The 22,878-nt window shown below is 38.5% G+C and overlaps 1 protein-coding gene across 1 annotated transcript in view; it reads left to right on the top strand.

Moving 5' to 3' along the window:
• Positions 1-22,878, top strand: part of abcc8 (ATP-binding cassette, sub-family C (CFTR/MRP), member 8) — a 169,310-nt gene that overhangs the window by 52,019 nt on the left and 94,413 nt on the right. Inside the window, exons 8-10 of the mRNA XM_055155789.1 lie at positions 5,262-5,426; positions 7,414-7,569; positions 17,387-17,521. Coding sequence (XP_055011764.1) covers positions 5,262-5,426; positions 7,414-7,569; positions 17,387-17,521 — 456 coding nt within the window. The remainder of the gene's footprint in view (positions 1-5,261; positions 5,427-7,413; positions 7,570-17,386; positions 17,522-22,878) is intronic.

The following is a 22,878-nucleotide window of genomic DNA, read 5'->3' as shown; positions in this document are numbered from 1 at the left end:
AAACACAGAGCATCACGTGAGTATTTGAATCTGTTTCATTGAAGCATCACAACAGGGACAAACCGAAAAACTCAAAATTTCGTTCCATCCCGTTGAGAGAAAAGCACAGACATCTTCTCTGTCCGCAAATGCACCAAGCTGTTACCGTCTGCTTTTTGTTTTGGTTTGTTTGGGCACTTCTCCTTTGGCTTCCGCACAAACCTCAAAGCTTCTCTGTGCCTGGTCCAGCCGTCTGAGTCTCTGTACAGCGGGTTCACTCCAAGGTGGATTCATGAACTCATAAATATCACAAGAATCCATTTGGCTGTACAGGGTCTTTGTTTGTAAAGGGTTTGTCAGGGTTTGTAAAGCAGTAGGAGCAGAATCATGAGTGAACAGTAACCAAAAATATCGTGGTATTGTATCATCAGATGTCTCACAATAATATCGTGCACCATCACAATATATCGAATTATAAGTTCCTTTGCTTAAATGCATGGTTTTATAGTAGCAACAGCTTATAAACATCGGGAACTACATATCCCATGATTCATTTCAGTGCAGACAACATGTAGAAATATGAAGAAATATGTTTTTACTTAAATTCTTGGGATTATGATGGAAATAATTCACACCAAAATCTTGTCAAGGTATTTTAAAAGCACAAAAGTTTCCAATCTACAGTTATATAAGCCTCTCCAAAATATCGCAATAAATATCATATCGTGATAATATCGTACTAAGAGAGTTGATATTGTTACATCCCTATGAGTGAATGAATACTATCCCAAATAGAAATGCATTCTTGTGTGCCTAGAAAAGAGCATTTTTTGGAGTAATATGTTTTATTTACTTTTAATTACTGTGAAAAAAAGTGAAATGTATAGTTGGACTTAACACGAAGTCAACTTATTTCCAGCTAAACTGTGTATAAAGCCTTTTAGAAGCACGTTCTACTTTTCATAGTCCATTATTTGCCATTTTATCACAAACTATAAACTATAAAACAGTCAAAAAACAAGTGTGGGCTCCAGACTATGTTTACACTTTTGCCATTACATTTCAACAGGCCAGTCACACCTCAGGCTCCCGCTGTAAGGAGAGGCTCAGTCAGACTCACATAGGTGCAGAGTGAAGTTTAAACTGCAGCTCAGACAGCATCAGGCCGTCTGGGTGAGAGATTGTTACTAAACCCAAAACTTGGGTTGCACAATAAAAACCTCCAGGAGCTTTGACATTTGGGAGAAGACTGAAATCTGAACTGACAAACCAGTACAAGGATCTCATTCATTTCATGTCTAAACTACAGGTACAACAGCAAAAATGTTTTCTATAAAGACCAAACATTTTGTTATTCGCAGAGGACATTCTATTAATAATTGCAGCCTTCACAATTTCTTAATTGTGCCGAGTCAAAATGCGTTCTCGAGTTAATTGATGAGGCTCATGTTTATTTGTGTGTATGTGTGTGTGCGCGTGTGTGTTTTTTGGTGCGTGAGTGCATGTGGGCGAGACTGTGTTGTTGGGTTGTATAAGGTCGGATTTGCCTGAGCAGCCAGTCCCTTTTACATTCAATTCGAATCCAGTCTGGAACCGGACCATACAGCATGAAAAATCTCTGACCAAATTTTAGATGATCCAACCACAGCCACTCATTTGTGTCATGTGTCTCTCAAATGCGGAAGACATCTTCTCTTTAAAACAATTTCAAAAACATCTGCCTCCATCACTGAGGTCTCTAACTTCCCTCGGCTCCTTTAGAATGGCTCTATTAACTCATCTGAAAACTGACTGTCATTACTGTTGATTCTATTAACACTGTGTTTGTGTTAACAACTATATGAGATGAACATAAGGGGGGTGGGGATTGATGTGAGCAAAATTGTCCTGTTACTTGTGTTGTATGTATTGTATTGTCGAACTATGTGTGTGTCGGAGAGAGTAAACTGTATGTTGTATGCCAGGGGTGTCAAACTTAAATTCACAGAGGGCCAAAATAAAAAACTGAGACTAAGTCGTGGGCTAAACTAAATATTTATTGAAAAATTTCAACAACATCTGCGTGTTTTTGCTTCTTTTGAGAATGTTAAACCTTTTGCTTCTTTTGAGAATGTTAAACCTTTTCTTATTAAAAAGAAATGTTTAATAATAGTTTGGCTTAAACATTGAATCCAGAACAAGCATAATATAAAATAATAACAACATTTGAAATAAATAATGTCTCTAAAGCCTATCTGTTGCCAGTGGGCCAGTTCTAATACATATTTGATATGATCTCGTGGGCCAAATATAATTATATGGCAGGTCTGACATGTCTGTTGTATGCTCTTGGTCCCTCTTGAAAACAGGATGCTTTATCTCAAAGAGCTTTCCATGAATAAATTCAAACATTCTAATTCAAACATCCAGAACAAAAAATACTACTTCTTTTACCTGTAATAAGTAACAGTTTGGAGCTTAGATTGTTGTTTCTGTAAAAATCTGCACTTTTTCTCAGTCCTTGATGTAGATTTTCTCCTTTTTTTTTTTTTTTTTTTTTACATATAAGTAGTTATGTTTGTTTTGGATGCACACAAACATGACTACAAAAAAAGCAAGCGTCTCTCTGATTGATTAATCCTCCTGTCAATCATGCCCTCTGAAATCGAGGAGCAGGACACAGCTCCAGATCCACTAATTTTTGTAAAGTTTTGTCAAAGCAGTGTAGGTTGGTGAAAGGAAATGGATTGTTTTTAATGACTGTACAGCACTTTATAATTAAACTTTCTTGATTGATTAACTGTGTAGCCCTGAGATGCCTCTCCTTCAGCCTTTCGTCCTTGTTTGGTTTGTTTAGACCTTGACTGTGGCTTGAGTTCAGGAGTTCAGTCCCACTTTCATAGACAACACTGAGACTCCTCTTTAAGGTCATGACCTGAGGAGACTTTTGTACACTATACCCTTCTCACAGTACATGTCTTGATCCTATTCTAATTTAAGCCTCATAAAACTTTCATCACACTTACACCTGTTGTACCGGTCTCCAGTTTCTTACATTCACCAGACTGTGGAGACTGCCAGACACCTGCCAGCCTCACACTTTCCTTTTGTCATTCAGAGTTCATATTAGCAGCAGCATATCTCAAAGTCAGAGTGAAGACTATTATTTGAATTGTCTGACGCTAATTAGAAAAGTGATATGGTGTTTCAAGGCTAATAGAAAAAGGACTTAAAGGCAGCAGGGGGATTTCAAGCTTGGGTTATTCTGGACAGGTATGGTCCTAATCAATAATTCGTCCGTCATTCTGCTGGGAGAGTTGAGAAATGAGCCGCCTTTTGCGTAATTAATTAAAGTTTCAGAAAGCCCCATATCATGTTCCTATAGATACTTTGCAGCTGATGTTATATATGCGGTGCTAGCTGTGGGCACTACTCTGTCTGGAGCTCTGTTACTCAAGTTAGACTTTAATCTGAGCTTTATTTAACACAGTCTGACCAGAAAGAACTGATTGATGCTGGTGCCACAACAGGTGAAATGGTTTGTGCAGTTAAACTTAAGCACGTCCTTTTCAAATACCGTATTTTTCAGACTATAAGGCGCACTTGAAATCCTTTAATATTCTCAAAAATCGGCAGTGCCCCCTATAAGCTGGTGTACCTTATGTATTAATTCTGGTTGTGCTTACTGACCTCGAACTAATTTTATGTGGTACACGGCGCTCAAAAATCTGTCAAAATGTTTTAGTACGACTTTGGTAAACCACGAAGCTGCACCGTTTGATGGATTGTCAAAGCATTATGAATACCATAGACAGAAGCCTCATGGAGTAAATCTGACAGAAGCTGACCGCATCAGCGCACAGGGAGCGAGCTGTTTATTCAGCGCTTACAGTTTATGCAAATTTACCATGTAGTTTTAAGTTTAGTTTCTGTAAAACGTAAACAAATGTGCGCAAAGCTGCATGAAACACATTATTACTCAATGTAAATTTGAGTCCTCCTTGTAGGAAATAAAACAAACTTAAATTATCCACCCACATTCATAATACACATTCACCAAGACAGGGAGGCAACGCCGGGCGAATTACACCACAATCTGCCGATGGATCGTGGACACTTGGGCTAAGAGATCAGTCTCAAGTGTCATCCGTTTGTTTCGCTTAATGCGCCTTATAGTCCGAAAAATATGGTAACATTACAATCACAAACTAGTTTTTCAGTTACTTATCCTCATCTTTTAGGTGAAAATCAAACAACTAAATAGGACCATGGATGCTTGTATTGATCACAGGCTCCTGAAAATTTGTTATTTAAAGGTGCATTGTGTAACTTTTCTGGTGGAGGGTCCATCAAACGCTTTTCTTCATTAAGAAGTTGCTGATACGATACATACCTCGATACCTAGGCCACGATACAATACAAATTTCGATACAATGCACTTTCGATTTGATATGATTCAATAAAAAATAAAGGCTAAATCGTTTCTCTGGTATTAAAAGTCTTTGTTAAACCACATCTTGTGCAAAGTGAATATGAAACACACCAATTTTACTCAATGAAAATCTCAAATGTGCTATATAAAGTAGTTTCCTTCCACTAAACAAGCAACAAAACTGTAGCTGTAACAAAATAATTTAGTGAAATATACCAAAAAATACTATATCATCACATTAAACAATAGGATATATTGATATTTTGATATTTTTGCACACCCCTAGTCTGGAATCTTAAACCTTTCTATCTTCATGGAAACCAAACCAGACCAAGTTACAGGTCAAATCTGTGGATAGGCAACCCTGCTCACAGTCAAACTTGAGGGTTTTGACCAGTAAAACCTCCTAATAAATATTGGTAGAGCTGTTTAAAGTCATACTGTGGAACATTCTAGGGTGACGGACTCCCAACCAAAGAAGTTAAATAGTGCACCTTTGAATCCATTTTGTGTGTTTTTTTTTCTTGAGTTTTCAGACACTCTTAAAACGTTTGTTGACTAATGTGAGCTTTGTCTCCAAAACATTTCATCATTCGAGATTTATGTAGAACACCCCCAGACTGATGTCACTACAAAATATCAGTAGGTGAACACTATCTCTGCTTGAGGCTCCTGTCCTTCTCATTTCATCGTATAGTTATTGCACAGACTTGAAAAGATTTATATTTCTTCTTGCTGTGCGGTAAAATTGCCAATCCTTCAGCTGTTAACCTTGTGTTTGATTTGGGGCTGCTGTGAAGGATGGATTTGAAAAGGTTGGCCCTCAGTCTGAAAATGTTAAATGACACGATATTTCAATTTGTGCTTGCAGAAAAGGCTGTTGGGGATTTATTTCATCTCGTCTAAAGAGTTCCTGGAGAATGCTTATGTGTTAGCTGTGCTGCTTTTCTTCGCCCTGCTTCTACAAAGAACATTTCTGCAAGCTTCATATTATGTGGCCATTGAAACGGGGATTAACCTGCGTGGGGCGATACAGGTGAGTAACGAATCAGCAATTAGGCTTTCAATTAATTAAAGGGCCCATATTACGATGTTTTCTAATCCGTGTGTCATTCGTTTTTCAATATAAAACGAACCATGACTTAAACTGTGAGGTTGGACTTTTGCTCTGCATACGGACTGAACCAGGACTAAATCAGGACTAAACCAGGTCCGGGACCAGACCGGAACAAGACTGGGACTAAGACCAGGACTGAGACTGGGACTGAGACCGGGAACAGGACCAGGACTGAGACTGGGACCAGACTGGGACTGAGACCAAGACTGAGGCCGAGATCAGGCCAGGACCAGACCAGGCCTGAGAACGGGACTGAGACTGGGACTGAGACCTGGACCAGACCGGGACTGGGACCAGGACTGAGACTGGGACCAGACCAGGACTGAAAAAGGTTTAGTCCTGGTTTAGTCCTGATCCAGTCCTGATTCAGTCTGTATGCAGTACAAAAGTCTATTTCCATTTTCATTTTCATTTTCCATTATTCATTTAAACAGAATCAAAAACTGAAAAACAAAATAAATAGAAGAAAACAAACAAATAATGATTTGTTTTTTCATTTTGGTTTTGCAGACAAATAATGAAAAACATTTTTTTTTTTTTTTGTTTGTTTTCTTATTTTTGGCTTTATATTGAAAAATATATGAACGAATGATACACAGATTTTTTCTGATCTATGTTATAATGTTTCCTCATCACAAACAGACCTGGAGTTGTGTTTTGTTTCATTCACACATGTTTAACACTCAAACCCTGACTGCATCTTTAGGCTGTGTGCTTCACTGTGTGTTTAAAAGTCAGTACAACTTCACTAGAATTATTTGGATGATTTAAGCACTGGAATTGGCAATTAAAGGTAAAAGGTAGTGGTTAATAGCTGAAAACTACCACCACATGATCCCAGGACTGAACCAGGACTAAAACAGATCTAAATCAGAACTGAACCATAACTGAGTGTCAGGATGGGCCTGGATGTGCGCCCTCGTAGACCGTCAGGTGACCGCAGGAGAAAGGACCAGTGCTAAGTGCAGCCGTCGCCCGATCGTGCTTTGTGGACACCGTGCTCCGCGGGCTTGGGGTTCGTCCTCTCGCTCTCATGTCCAAGATTAGTCCTGGTTTAGACCTGGTTTAGTCTTGTTTTAGACCTGGTTCAGTCCTGGTTCAGTACTGGTTTAGAGCTGGTTTAGTCCAGGTTTAGAACTAGTTTAGAGCTAGTTTAGTCCTGGTTTAGAGCTAGTTTAGAGCTAGTTTAGAGCTAGTTTAGTCCTGGTTTAGAGCTAGTTTAGAGCTATTTTAGTCCTGATTTAGACCTGGTTCAGTCCTGGTTTAGAGCTGGTTTAGTCCTGTTTTTGTCATGGTTTAGAGTTAGTTTAGTCCTGGTTTAGAGCTAGTTTAGTCCTGGTTCAGCCCTGGTTCAGTCCTGGTTAGTCCTGTTTTAGTACTGGTTTAGAGCTGGTTTAGTCCTGGTTTAGAGCTAGTTTAATCCTGGTTTAGTCCTGGTTCAGTCCAGGTTTAGAGCTGAATTAGTCCTGTTTTAGTCCTGGTTTAGTGCTAGTTTAGGTTTAGTTCTGGTTCATTCTTGGTTCAGTCCTGGTTTAGTTTTTCTAGTTCAGTCCTGGTTTAGTCCTGGTTCAGTCTTGGGCACATGGGTTGTAGCCTATGAGTTATGTTCTGTAGGTGATTGTGATTGGCGAATACACCACTGATAAAGAGTCACTCAAACATGTTTGAATGTAATAAACACAACTCTGTATATGTTTTAATGATAAGATATTATAACATTATAACATGTCTCAAAGCTCACATGAGTCAATTTTGTGAAATATAGGACCTTTAATTAAGACCTGACCTGAACTGAAGAAGTTACTTGGATGAGTGGCAAAATTTATTCACTGTTAAAATCTTTTTTCCAGTTGACAGAATTTAATTTCGGTAATTTCAGAATAATTAAATTTTTATTTCCCCTCAGACTAAAATCTACAACAAGATCATGCGTCTGTGCACATCCAACATGTCCATGGGGGAGCTCACTGTGGCGCAGATCTGCAACCTGGTCGCCATAGATACGAACCAGCTCATGTGGTTCTTCTTCCTCTGTCCAAACCTGTGGGCCATGCCAGTCCAGGTAAGAAGGCTTTGTACTAAGACTGCAACCGAAATTATTTATTTTGATTTAGTTAAATTCAGTTCATCTTAATCCGGACTCATGGTCCATTTTTAAAACAGACAAGGACAGTGACAACATTTATGTTTTTAAAAGACAACCATACTACTGGGCTGATATCTTATTGCACTGAATATCATATTTGTGAGTGACATTATCATTTTATTGTCCGACTTGTTCAGCCTGCAAATAAAACTGTACCTTAAAGTTAGTGCCGCTTGCAAAGTGTTCACTTGTGCAGTAACAAACATCTTTGTCACACTCGTCCATCGTCCTCAAAATCACCTGCAAAGCGTCATCGTAGGCATCTGCAGTCTTTGAAAACTGACTTTTTTGTAATTAATTCAGAGGTGGGCATGATTTAAACATTAACAACTTTACATCATTTGTACAAGAACCAAACTTACGCATAAGAGTATTTGCCTGAGCATAGATCATCCATGATTATCTATACATATCATCATCATCTGCCATGTCCACACTGATGATATTTAATTTATTTTTTTGTTTGTAACAGTCAATACAACAAAAATTGTACATTTATATTCTTACATTAAATAAATATTGGAATATGGTGACTGGATGCTTCTAATGTTTATGATATGATAATAATGTGAAATTGTCCATTTGTTTTAAAGCAAAACCATTCTGCAAAATTGACTTTTCATAGATATTAACCCTGTTATATTTGTTTTACCTCACCATTTACTCATCCAAAATTTTTTATTTTTTTTTTGCAAGTGATTCAAGCATGTTTAAGCAATCTTTAAGTGCTTATTTTCGAGACACCATATTAGACTGTGATGGAAATTTATATTGTGGAAAGATTTCTCTCAATGTGTCTTTATGTAAATTAATGTGATTTTTGCCTTAGACCAGAGCAGTCATTAACATGTGTGAAGACTCAGCAGACACAACTGTCCCACCCCCCAGTAAACTGTGTGTTGTCTTGCTGTGTATGCTGCTGTGCACTCTGCTTTGATATGTATGTAATTTATACTCAGAGCTCAGATGCTCTGGGGGATGCTCAGTATAGATGTTCTGAGGAGAGATGCTGTGGGGGAGATGATTGGGAGATGGGTAGATTGGGTCCCCAGGAGTTGGTCTGTGGCCAGGACAGGCCTAGATTTTGTCCATATTTGCTGTAATAAGAAGAATAATCCTTTCCAGAACTCATCAGGTTTCAGAAATGGATTAATTGTTTATCATCAAGAGATACATAATTTTTCCTACAACAAGATCAACCTCCATTTTACCAGCATACGCCAACTGCTCTGTACTTACTTTGTTCTTTTGGAACAAATGAAAAAGAAATCTGCTGTTCACTAGTGTAATGTGCAGCTCTCCATCAGAGGTGCTGTCTTTGTTGTGGTGACGTTTATACTGACGTCGGCTCCCACTGGACACCTCATTTATCTAACATAGAAGTGAACGGATGAAGTAGTTTTAGATTAAATGTAGTTAATATGATTAACTGAGATTCAGGAGCAGGACCACGCCTCAGCCGCCCTCTCCTTTCACCAGCGAACCACAACTCACCTCGACCATGCCTCTAATTTCCCAGAAGCCCATATGTAGCAGCCTTTCCCATCAACCTAGTTTGTCTCGGCTAACTCAACCCCACCCTCCCACCCTCTATCTTGTTCATCTTTCAGTCATAATACCCCTACAAGGCGGGGTCCCGTTCCGGCTGAGCCAAATGAAGATTGAGCCCCCGTCCATAGTCTCAACCCAGCCATCTCTGCCCCGCTTCGTACATTATCAATACACTTTTTTTTTTACACGCCCTATGTCGTTGTTGGCGTGGTCCTAGCTAGTGAATATGATTTTAAATATGCAAATTATACCATAATGATCCACGGGTGTCAAAGATTAGAACACAAGCACAATAGCTTTTCTTTAACAACTGCTGGTTTTGTGTGTGTTTGAGGGTGCATTGAGCCCTGTACTTGTTTGATCCTTGATTCTGACTTGATTTGGTTCTGTACTAGTCCTGGTCTATATAGGTCTAAACCTGGTCTAAACCTAAAAAAACATGCACCAGGGACTACAGGTGGAAATAAGCTTTAGTTTAGTCCCAGTTGTAATGCGATGGCCAGTGTCCAGTCCAGTATAATCCAGATAACAATTATGATTATCGAAAAAAATACAATCAAGATTATTTCAATAGTCATCTAATCACAGTTATTTGATATTGCAGCCTTAAACATTGCAGCTACATTCTCTCACATATTACCTTTCGTCAATAAATCTCATCACGTTCTCTGTTGAGGTGAAATCTGTCCTATCAGGTTTCATGTTTTGCAGCTATCATCCTATTTCGGTAATAGCACTGTCCAACCATTTTCCTTTACACTGAGTATCACATAAACCATATCCTCTGTTTTCGTTTCAAAATAGCATGTTATCTACGGTTCTCTCAATTGCATCGCACTTTCCCATAAGGCTAAATCTGTTCTGTGTATTGTCCCGTTATAAAATAGAGCGTCCATAGATATTTATAGGTGAAAATCAGGCGTCAGTTGTCTCCTAAGGGATGAACTTAACAATGTTCTGAGTGTATGTGCATGACCTTTATGGTGTTATACTCGCATTGTGATGTAATGAGCAATTTATAGCTCTTTTACTGTCACACTGTGGTGGTGTGAGCCCCATATAGGGCAGAAAGGGGGAGAAGGACACATATACATACAGATTTTAAACCAGACTGTTGTAATAACATAGGCTGGTTCTTATATATATGCTAATAGTGAATGGGAATAATTCATGTGCATATATTTCCTTCAATTCATTCATTTTTCCAGCTATAATTTGTTTCTTCTTTGGTCACATTTTAAGATTTTCAAAGCTAAAAATGCAGCGCCAAATTTTCGTCACACATTTAAAGGTCCTATATTACACAAAAAAATTACTATTGTGAGTAGTATCATTAAGAAGTTGCCGATACGATACATATCTCGATACAGTGCACTTTTGATTCGATACGATAGATTTCAAAACGATTCGATACGGTTCAATAAAAAATAAAGGCTAAATCATGGGTGTGATACTAAAAGTCTTTGTTAAACTACTTTTTGTGTAAATTTAATATGAAAAATGCCATTTTAATCGTGAAAATGTCAAGTGTATTGCATAAATGAGTTTCCTTCCTCTAAACAAACAACAAAACTGTAGCACTGTAACAAAATAATTTAGTAAAATATACCAAAAAATACTCCTCTAATATATCGATACAGTAGCCCACGATAACGATCCTGTATCATCACATTAAACAATACGATATATCGATATTTAGATATTTTTGCTCACACCGAATCATGAGCTTTAAGCCATGTTTTAATGTTGTTACCTAAATAGACCAAAATAGACCTAGAGCTGTTTTTTTTTTCTTTCATTCACACGTCTGAGTAACCATTTATTATTAGCCTGTCTATATTTCCAAACCTCAAAATGCTTTGTTCCACCTTGTGATGTCATGAAGTGGTAGTTTTCAAGTTAACAGCTACTGTTTTTTCTTTTGTTGAGTAGAAATTGGCAATTTCATGACTAGAATTATCAAAATGATTCTAGTGAAAGTGTATGGAGTTTAAAAACACAATGAATCACAAGGTGGAACAGAGTGTTTTAATTTTTAAATGAAACAAAACACAAGTCCAGGTATGTTTTTGATGAGGAAATAACATTATAACAGATCAGAAAATAGAGTAATATGGGCCCTTTAAAGCAGCATATTGTAATAACATAATATATGCTGGTTCTTATACAAATGCAAATGAGGAAAATTCATGTGCACGTATTTCCTTCAATTCATTATTCATGCAGGGATTCACTCTGCAGAAGTACTGAGCTTTTGGACTGAGGTTTGGCTGCTGGCTTTTTCTAACTATAATTTGTCACTTTTTAATATTTCCAAAGCTGAAAACACTGCTCCAAATCTTATTCACACAAACAGAGAAGAGAAAACCACAGGATGTTACAAGAAGCTGCAGGGCCCTAAGCAACAAAATTTTTTCAGCTCTCAAAACATCATCAATTGTGAATTAATATTTAATTGTAAACAACAGAGATGCACCAATCTGGCTTTTTAGACTTAGACTTAATTTGTACAGTGTGAGAACATGAATCGTGAGCTGTGAACTTTTAAAACCTGCAATTTAGTCTTACAAATTGAGCTGGGGCTGAGTGACACGATCGAAAATATCGCACAGTGTATGTCCGGTAATAGACAAATGTTATTGATCCACAACAGAAATTATTTGGGCACAGTAGCTCACACATCACAATAAATATAATGACAAAGAGCAAAAATGTAAATGGTAATAATACATTCTAAATAAGTAGCAAAAAAGATAGAAAGAGACAGGTGTCAATAAGACATAATTATATGCATGTAAATGTAAAAAAGTAAAAATAAAATAGAAATATAAGTAATAAAATATATAGCTTTAAAAAAAGAGGTCATAGGAAAACAGTGCAACAATATGATGATTGACAGGACATAAGGTTATATTTTACATAAGTGTGAGATGTTGTACAGTTGTAGGGAGTATTGTCTGTTACATAAGGGTGAGTTGTTGTACAGTTGTAGGGAGTATTATCTGTTACAAATGGGTAAGTTGTTGTTGTGAGTTTTTGTTGTTTTTTTTTTTCAGTTCTGATTTCGATATTACAGCTGTGAGTATCTGCAATACCAGTGCAAAGACTGAAAACATTTATGCATTTATTTCCTACATACAAAAATAAAATAAGACTAAACTGATCCAAATGTGGTCTGAGACTGTTATTTATCTCTCAAATAACAACAGAACAGTTTTTATGTAACTAAAATTTCATTATGAGACTCTCTGGGCTGACTGCTTTATTACATCAATTTATTTGTCCAACCAGGAGATCCACCTAATTTTTCAGTATGGGTGCCGATATCTGATACCAGGTTTAGATCAAAGGCTCTCTAGTAAACAAGCAGCATTTTTGGACTTAACTTCTGCCTTTTAGTATATGGAAAATGGTTGTCTGGATTTGTAACTAAGCAAGAAGTCACATGCATCAAATAAGAATAGGTTCACATTTTCTTCCTCATTACCACTGCTATTTGGTGTACCTCAGGGCAGTGTCATGTCCCCAACCCTGTTTATTGTCTTTTTGAGTGACCAGTTGACTCCTCTAGAAGGTTTATCTGAGTTTTTACCACAAATTACAGAATTACAACAGCTGCATACTCAGATTATACACTAATAACTGTTTCCAGTGCATATCCAGCCCTGGCAATCACATGCTTGAATTATGAGCTCATTACAGCAGCTAATGTGGTCAGCACCTGGGGCATGAAGTCTAATGCCTCAATGACTGTGTGTGTTTGTATGTTTGTTTTGTTAACATCTGACAGTAATCTACTAGTCTTCCACTGGGGTGTGATGTTCTAGCCTGATTCATCAGCCGGTTTCACTTCGTGGAAACCGTCTGACCTCGCAGCAGGATTTGTTTGCTCGACGGTAGGCGGATATTTTTTTTTATTTAATCAGTCGCTGCTATTTGGTTGTGACGTGTGTAATGAGCCAAATCCTGTAGGAAGAAAAGCAATAACGTCTTTCCCCTTGATAAAATTCACCAAACATTCTCTTTGTTCCAGTTTTAAATCCTCGATCTTGGAAATCGTTGCCAATACAGAATGTATGTCTTCATCTACATCCATCTCGACCACTTTGTTTACTGTTGTGCTGTACCACAAAATGAACCCAGACAGGCGCTTGAGTTTGGCTTCACAGCTCTTCACTGATTGGCCAGTGCGCGATCTACAACTTCCGGGGTTCTTGCAAAACCGTCTAGTGTATTCCAATTCCTAACTTAGTTGCTGGAGAGAAATGAAATTGAGAGGAGGCACTAGGTGAGGCCAGCCTGGCTACTGATGTTCATGAATGTCGAAGAAATGTGTAAAGTAGCTTGTAAGGAGCTCTTTGTGCTGAGATACTTAAAACAAAGCTACCGCCAAGAAATAATGAACGTCTGTTACGCATTTACAAGGCCTATATTAGACCTTGATAAGAGTACTGCTCAGTGCTAACCTGTGGAGCAGGAAAAACTGGTGAACGAACGCTGCTCTCTGCTACACACGCGTATCGTAACACCAGAGATTACAGAACACTTGTTTTAACAGCACTGCAAACCAGAGGCAATTTTGCTTTTGAAGCGCGCCACGGGCTTTCACCAGCAGCTCTGGATGATACCGGCCTACTCCAAGCCCTGCCTTACAATTTGCAGCGAGTTACCTTTGTGTGTACTCACTCTGACTGCTGAGATCCTCAATGTGTTGAATGCTTCTGGCTGTGCTTCTCATTTTACAACAATGAGGGAAATGAATGAGCGAACACGGCTCAGGGATTAGCCTCTTGCAAACTTCCTTTTTGGATGAGAGGTGGGGGAAGGGGGTTAGAACACATTTTTGCATTTTAATAATTGTTTTCTTAATGCTACGTTCTGTATATTGAACAAATTAAGGCAAAACAAAACAAATATAGCATTTTCAAGAATGAGAAAATTTAATGTATTATATTTTTGTCCCTAAGACATTCAAAAACTGAAGTGTTCAAAATGCATTTAAATGCAAATATAAAAACCGAACTGACCAATAAGAGGGGGAAAAAGGTGTATTTCTTTTCTCTCACCCCTAGCTTTATGTGCACTGTTATCTCCAGGTCTATAACAGCAGCAGTCTTTAACTTTAAACCTTGTGTTTGACCTAACCAAAGCCATTTTACTTGCTCTATTTTAGCTTTTATAGTCTCTTTCTGCTCATTTCTCTCTGTAACTTATATATTTTATTTTTCGATTTTGTCCAAGTGAAAGTATTTTCCCAAAGACCAGACTTTTCCATGTCCTAGTACTTTTGAAAAGAGCAGAATCTCACTTTCTCTCAGTGTATCTCCTCTTATAAAACTTTGAACAGGTTTCAGTTTGACTTCACTGTTATGAATCCGCCCTCTCCAGATGTCACCTTCAGATGATTATTATTAAACTTTAAAGTGCTGCGATTACTGTGCCGGAAAAGGGCCCAGTTGAATAAAAGCTGCTAATGGTGGCTGCTTGTGTGGGTAGAGACAGACCTTCTAATACAATGGCCAATCAGGTGAGAGACTGCGGTAATAATAAGGGACAGTCTTGGTTCATACTTCTGTCACCCCCACAGATAATATCCTTAAAGTGCAGAGAAATGGACTGGGATGGTCGTTTAGCTGCTCAATCTGATGAAAAAGGCATTTTTATTGCAGTATTTCAATATAAAATGCATCTTTGGTAAGCCCAGTTGAATTAAAGCAAACCTATTATGCAAAATTGACTTTTTAGAGCTTATAGTTGTTTCATCTCACCATTTACTCATCCAAAGTTGTATCTGGAGTGATTTTTTGGAGCATTTATTTTCAAGAAGCCATATTGCCGATACCCCCATTTTTACCGCCATACACCCACTGGTCTCTACTTACTTTGTCCCCCAGTTTTATTTTCTTAATCAGTGATACGTAACTAACCATAGGAGCGGTCAACAGCTTCACAGCTCTTTGTTGTGATGACGTTTACAGCAGCATCAGCTCCTATTGGTCACTGCGTTTTTTTTTTAACACAGAAGTCAGCAGCTGTGAACTGGTTTTAGATTAATATTGCGATTTAAAATGAAGTGAGAGGCACTTAAGCCAGTTCTTTGTGGTCAGATTGTGCTAAAACAAAGCTCAGATTAAAGGTGCATTGTGTGACATTTTGGCTGGGGGTCCATCTGCTGCTTGTTGCTATGGATGTCATTGCTCTGCCTGGAATTTTCCACAGTATGACATTAAACAGATCTACCTTACATTTATTCAGTTACGGATGGTTTTATAGCTCAAAAATGACTCGAAAATCAGGCATCCTGTAATTTGGTCTGGTTTGGTCTCCCTAATAATAGAAAGGTTTAATATCATACTGTGAAACATTCCAGACAAAGCAATAACATCTTCATAAAGACTAGGGTGACCACCTGTCCCGCATAGTGTGTGGGCGTACAGCTTTTGAAGCCCAATTCATGTGTCTTGCAAATGACACCATGTCCCGCGTAATCAATGCTTGCTCAAAAAAATAAAAGTTGGTCGGTCTATCGCCCTGAGCCCCAGGCAGCCAAACGAACATTACATTGTTTCCCACAGAAAATTGGTTAGGCAAGACAGTGCTGCTGAAAAAGCGGGGTGCGGGGTGCGGGGTGCGAGGAGATTCTGTGTGACGACCGTAGTTTTGCGAGGATTCATGTGGTTAACTATAAAGTGATGCGGGAAACACTGACTTGACAGTTCAGCACACCACTGTCGCGGCGACAGACAATTCAGATGCTGGTGAAAAGTCCTAAACATATCCCCAAAGTCCTAAAGGTGTCCCCAAAACACTGAATAGTTTTTTTTCCTTGTGCCTGTCTTTACGTACATGCAACTTCACCATCCTTCCTCCCCCTTCTCGTTCCGTAAACCTCTGGAGTTGTGTGAGTTAAATCTTTTTGTTACTGTTCCTGTGGCGCTGAGACACGACAATTCCTGTTAATCCACTGACAAGTGAGTGGAGACTTGTGACTGTTCCTGCTGTGTTGATGCACACTGCAATGACAGTGAATCCTCAGACTCAATTTTTTATTATGATTTATGTAAAGTGAATAAATTATCATGGAAAATAAATTAAATTAAATACCTTAAGTAAATTGTAAGTGGAAGTGCATCTGTCAATTCATTCAATAGGGCATTATTAATATACCATGTAGGTGGTATGTGCTAGAAATGGATAAACCATTATCAGTGAGTCTGCCCGCGGGGTGGGGGTGCCGCCACGTCGGGTAGTATCCCACATTGTCCCTCAGAAACATCCTGTCCCCCCTTGGGTTTATTAGCAGGTGGTCACTCGCTCTAAATAGAGATACGGACTTGATGGACCCTCTACCAGAAAAGCTACACAATGCACCTTGACAGAGCAGTGCCTTCAGTAGCATCACCCCCACCCCCAGGGAATATTGTCAACGTCAGCTGTCAAGTATCAGTATTGTGAAGTCCTCGTAGTTTGTCCTGTATGTTAGAGGAGCCATTGTTGTTTCTGTTGCCCTGGGTAACAGTTGTTAGGCCGTAACAGATGAAGGGGCCTCATCGGCTCCATCTGTTTGCAAATGTCCTGGGGGTTTCTCAAATAATAAAATATGCCAGACCCAGTGGGAAGCCGGAAAACACCAAATCACCACCAGCAGCACCACCAGACTAATCAACGCATCCAATTGTGATGGCAGACTGAGAAGGGAGTCTTAATTAGGTCTGCTCCAGTGTGCCTCTTCTCATGTAACTTACACAATGAACAGTTTACAATAGTGAAAGTGCGAAAATACTTACCTGATCTAGAATACACACTTCTTGAATACTTAACGAAGATGTGAGTGACTCAGGTGGGCATGATTGACAGATGAAATAGCCACGCACTATCTGTCCTAAAAAATATCTCAGGGAACTGAAAAACTTGGCAGATTTCTGCAGAATCAGTGAGCAAAGCAAATTCTGGTCATTTATCATTTACAAATAAAATCAAAATTATCTCACCTCAGACCTTAACAATAAAATCTTTCATTTCACAAATCTGATTGGGCGATCATGTTTGGCCGAGCTTGAGACACAACAGATCAATCTATATAAAAAACATAGATATCCCCCAAAGGCGTCGAACCCTACCTCGCAATGGTTACACTGTAGTTTAATTTAGTCTCAATACCTCTTCTCCTTCTCTTTCCCAGATTATAGTGGGAGTGATCCTGCTCTACTACCTCCTGGGAATCAGTGCCTTGATTGGAGCGACCGTCATCGCTGTGTTGGCTCCTGTCCAGTATTTTGTGGCCACTAAATTGTCTCACACTCAGAAGAGCACACTGGTGAGTATATTATGACACTCTTTATCTGCTTTTGTACATTATGCTCTGTGTGTAATAGTTCCCGGCAGCCCACCATTAGCATCACTACTTCCTGTCCACTTCTCTGTGGGTTTTTTGCTGAGTCGTGTTAAAATGAATAAATATTTAAAGATAAGGCAGAGAACAGGGAGATGCAGGTTGACGTGACGTGATGAAATGTTAAAAAGTACAGAAATAGAATGAAAACGTAAGTGGAGGACACTTTTTTGTTATTTAATGATTCAATATTTTACCAGGTAAGTCTGTTGAGAACACTTTCTCATTTACAATGACGACCCGGCCAAGAGGCAGGATAAAACAAAAGCACAAACAGGAAACATTCACACATAAACTATAACATGAAACAGTGAGTAGAGACATGACACCATGAAACAATTGCAGATTAAAGATGTAAAAGTATTAAAAATGTGCAGTTATCCTGTAAAATACTCTGGATGGAGTTTTTAAAAGTTGACAGAGGTAAAAACAAACTAAGTTAAAAATCTGTTCAAGGTGGTTCCAGTCACTTGCTGCAGAAAACTGAAATGAGGAACGGCCCAAATCTGTGCAGGCTTTAGGAACGACCAGGGTTATGTATCTGTTGGAGCGCAGTGTGTGTCTAGAGCTGTGGATGTGCAGTAGTGAGCTGAGGTAGGAAGGAGTTTTACCAATTAAACATTTATAAATGACCAATATCCAGTCCAGTATCTGCGGTTTGTGGAGAGAGGGCCACTTCACCAGAGAGTAAAGTGTGCAATGATGGTGGTGAATGGTGCAGCTGTGACAAAGCAGATGGCCGCATGATGAATCACATTGAGCTTATGGAACACTTCTGTGTTTAGAGAAACGTTTGTGTAGGGTGACCAGACATCCTTATTTACCCGGGACAGTCCCAGTTTTGAGCCCTGTGTCCCCTGTCCCAGCAGATTTATCCAAAACCACTGATTTGTCCCAGTTTTATACAAGAAATGTCCCAGGTGTCCTTATTTTTTACCATAAGTTGTAATTTGTTGACGTATAATACAGAAATGCTGCTTCAAAATGACCAAAACACAAAGAAAATGTGACTATACTGACTCACATGTTAGTCATGAATGGTCTCTGCATAACAGTTTTCTTTAATTACGTGCTCATTTCACAATTTTATTATTACCAACCGCCTCAATCCAAGTATGTCCCAGTTTTTGATTTTGAAATTCTGGTCACCCTAATGCTGAGACATAGTAAATATTCCAACAAAGCAACAAACTGAATTATTTTATATATTAAAATAACTGGGTAGTAGTAATAGTCTTTCTTTTAATAAATTTGAGTTAGAATTGTTTAGTTTATGCTTTCTGATTTTAATAAAAGTCAGTCACTGTAAGCTTTGAGACACAGGGAGCTGGCGTGCTGTAGTGCAGAGAGCCTATTCACTATACCAGGTGCCAAAGGATTTCTGTGTCAAATCCCTTATAAATATTTATCTTGTGGGAGCAGTAAGCTGTCTTAAGGCTAAAGTCAGTGGTGGTAGGGCTGGTTAACGAATCCAATTTAAATCAAGATGGAGATTTGAGCATCTAATCATCAATGAAATGCTTGGGTGATTTTAATGAAGAGGTCAACAGCCAATCAAGTAAAAACTGTGTGGACTTTGGAGCAGAGTTCAGACTTTGGAGGAAGAATTTTGATTTTTTGGTGTCTGTTAAGGTGTATTATGTAACTTTTTTGGTGGAGGTGCTTTTCTCTGGGGAGATGTTATTGCTTTGTCTGGAATGTTTCACATTAAATATGGAGAAAGAAAGCTTTCATAGGATAGAAATCTGTGCATATTTGTCTGTAGCTGAGCATAAAATAAATATTCGTAAACTCTCGAATGAATCCAGTTGTACATAAAATGTGTTGTGTCTATTTTTTATTTCATCAGAATACAAATTAAAAGTTACAAAGTCAAGAATTACAATCACAAAATTATAATTATGCTTTCTTCAGGACGAATACGAATTCACAGACGCGACTCGAGTGTCAAATATACGTCAACACTTCACACGCTTTTTTTATTGAGCAGAAGAAACATCGATCAAGATGCCGGACTTTTGCACCGCATACGTACTGGACCAGGACTGAACCAAGAGGACTAAACCAGGACTGAACCAGGACTAAATCAAGAGGACTAAACCAGGTCTAAACCAGAACTTAACCAGGACTGAACCAAGAGGACTGAACCAAGAGGACTGAACCAAGAGGACTGAACCAGGACTGAACCAGGACTGAACCAAGGGACTGAACCAAGAGGACTGAACCAAGAGGACTGAACCAAGAGGACTGAACCAAGAGGACTGAACCAGGACTTAACCAGAACTGAACTAAGAGGACTGAACCAAGAGGACTGAACCAGCACTGAACCAGGACTGAACCAAGAGGACTGAACCAGTACTGAACCAGGACTGAACCAAGAGGACTGAACCAAGAGGACTGAACCAGTACTGAACCAGGACTATACCAGGACTGAACCAAGAGGACTGAACCAAGAGGACTGAACCAGGATTAAACCGGGACTAAACTGGGACTGAACCGGGACTAAACCAGGACTAAACCAGTACTAAACCAGTACTGAACCAAGAGAGCTAAACCAGGACTAAACCAGGACTGATGTATTTTTGACAGTAGAGTCTCGTCTGTGAATTCATATTCGTACTGAAGAAAGCATAATTGTGATATCGTGATTGTAATTCTTGATGTCGTAACTTTTCAAATTTGTATTCTGATGGATAAAATACAGACAACACATTTTATGTACGACTGGACTCATTCGAGAATTTACGAATATTTATATTTATGCTCAACTACAGACAAAGTTTTCTATTTCTGCGCACACAAATATTTCTGAAAGCTTTCTTACTCCAAAATTAAACCTTTCTATCTTCATGGAGACCAAACCAGACCAAGTTACAGGTCAGATCTGTGGAGAGGCGACCCCACTCACAGTCAAAATGTTGTTTTTCAAGGTATTTTTGAGCTATGAAACCAGTTGTAATTTAATAAATGACATAACCATAGAAAGAAGCATCTGACAGACCTCCAGACAAAAAGTTATACAGTGCACCTTTAAATGGAGCTTATTTATGTTCATGAAATACTGAAAGAGTTTTTGAAAATACAAATTAATTAAACTCGAGCTCGATCATTACGAGGGGAAAAAATAGCATTAATTTGTCTGTTCTGTTTATGTTATGAAACAGGAAATCGAATCATGACGCAGCGTTCATTGTACAATATGCAATAGCTGTCTGGAAAATTAAATAAAACACCTCATAATTTTTACCCCCAAGTGCCCCGCTGCAAACTCAGATGTTGCAATTATGTAATCGTCTTTTATATGAGCAGAAAAATGTGCTAATCTGTCAGAATGTGTACGCACAAGATAGTAATGTTATGTTATGGTAATCACAGCCGTGGGAACTTCTGCTATGGGAAAGAAATTAGTTTTATCATGTTGTGGAATGCTGAAAACACATTTTGAGTCCAAATATTATATATCCTGGGGAAAATGTATAACTTTTTAATATTTTACACTATATAAATTGGGGTTGAGGTGTGGTACATCCTATAGTTAATCAGATATAACCTTTAGAATAATGGCCTTCTGTGAACAGTTTTGAGCTTTTTAAAGGTACATTAAGCAACTTTTTGGTGCTTGTTTCTATGGATACATCACTGCTCTGCTTGGAATGTTCCACAGTTTGACATTAATCAGCTCTACTTTACATTTATTTAATTATAGGTTGTTTTATAGCTTAAAAATTGCTGGAAAAACAGGCATTCTGACTGTGAGCGGCGTCGCCTCTCCGCAGATCTGACCTGTAACTTCACTGTGTGTCCATGAAGATAGAAAGGTTTAAAGCCATACTGTGAAACATTCCAAAGCAATAACATCTCCATGAAGAAAAGCATTTAATCAGGCAGAAAAGTTACACAATGCACCTTTAAAGACCACATTGGATCAGTGGTCAGGTTGGAGGTTCAGTTCCAGCTCAGACCAGGTTTTACCATTGTGTCTTTAGGCAAGACACTTCACCCACTTTGCCTTCAGTCTACCATAGGGCATCTGTGGCTCCAATAATAACTCTATAACTTTTCACCATAGACTGTATAAAGATGTGGACTAAGACCCACAGTGTTCAGCTTCAGTCAAATGAAGCTCATCGAGGTTGCATTTATAGGACCGAATTTGGAGCTGAGTTCCATCTCAGAAATAGGAATTGATTTGCAGATAACATAGTGAAATAAAAGCATCAGGATCATGTGGAGTGGGTTAATATGAACATTTCAAGACCAAAACGAGGAGCCTGAGAGCAGCAGTTACAGATAGAGACGAAGTTTTTTTCAATACAAAGTGAATTGGAGCCGGAATCAATGGTGCCATAAGCACGTCCATGTTCACTTCCTATTTGCAGCGAATTTGCAGCTGTGTCCATTTATTTATACAGTCTACACAGCAAAAACTGGAGGGTTAAAATATCAGGGTAACATATTTCAGAGTTGTTTTTAACACAAAAAAGCTTTATTTTAACTGTTTGGAAGTTAAATGGGGGTTCGAGAATGTTGGAGTTATTTGCCAGAGTTGATATGTTTGAAGGTAATTCAACTTCCCCTAGTGTTAATTTGGCACCCCTCACCCAACACTTCAAACCCCCGCCAGAGAAGATCAGTTTGAACCAGTTTTATACTTAATTTAATTTAATCTTAAATTAACAAAAATAAAGTGTAAAAATAAAATTACTCTCTGTGTTGTTTCGCTAAATCAGGATAACCCTTCAAAGTGTTATCCGTTTACTCTCAAAAGGTTAATATAACTCCTATAATTTCAGATTTAAACAGGAACTTTGGTCCAGTCTTACTTAATTAACATTTCCAAAAACATTAAATTAACTCTAGAACAGATTGGACTCATATAAACACTGAGAAAATGTTAAAACTGATTCTGTGAGAGTCAGTTTTAACACTCCACTTTTTGCTGAGATATGGTTTCCACAGAGTATAGCGTGAATAAATAATGACTACAGTCTTGATAGTTAGTCTTGGGGAACACTCCTCCGCAAAATGTAAAATGGAGTGCGGTGTTCCCCAGGGCTCAATTTTAGGTCCAACCCTTTTTAATCTTTACATGCTGCCACTAGGACAGGTCATCAGGAGACACGGTGTTAACTTTCATAGCTACGCTGATGATACCCAGCTCTACATAGCCGTGTCTCCTGATGACCTAAGCCCGATCGACACCCTTTTTAACTGCATTTTAGATATTAAGTCCTGGATGGCAGCAAACTTCCTCCAGCTCAACCAGGGCAAAACCGAGGTTT

Source organism: Boleophthalmus pectinirostris, unplaced genomic scaffold, assembly GCF_026225935.1.
Source record: "Boleophthalmus pectinirostris isolate CB_2022bp ecotype Guang Dong unplaced genomic scaffold, ASM2622593v1 HiC_scaffold_2, whole genome shotgun sequence".
Taxonomy (NCBI): domain Eukaryota; kingdom Metazoa; phylum Chordata; class Actinopteri; order Gobiiformes; family Gobiidae; genus Boleophthalmus; species Boleophthalmus pectinirostris.
This window is presented reverse-complemented; position numbering and strand designations above follow the sequence as displayed.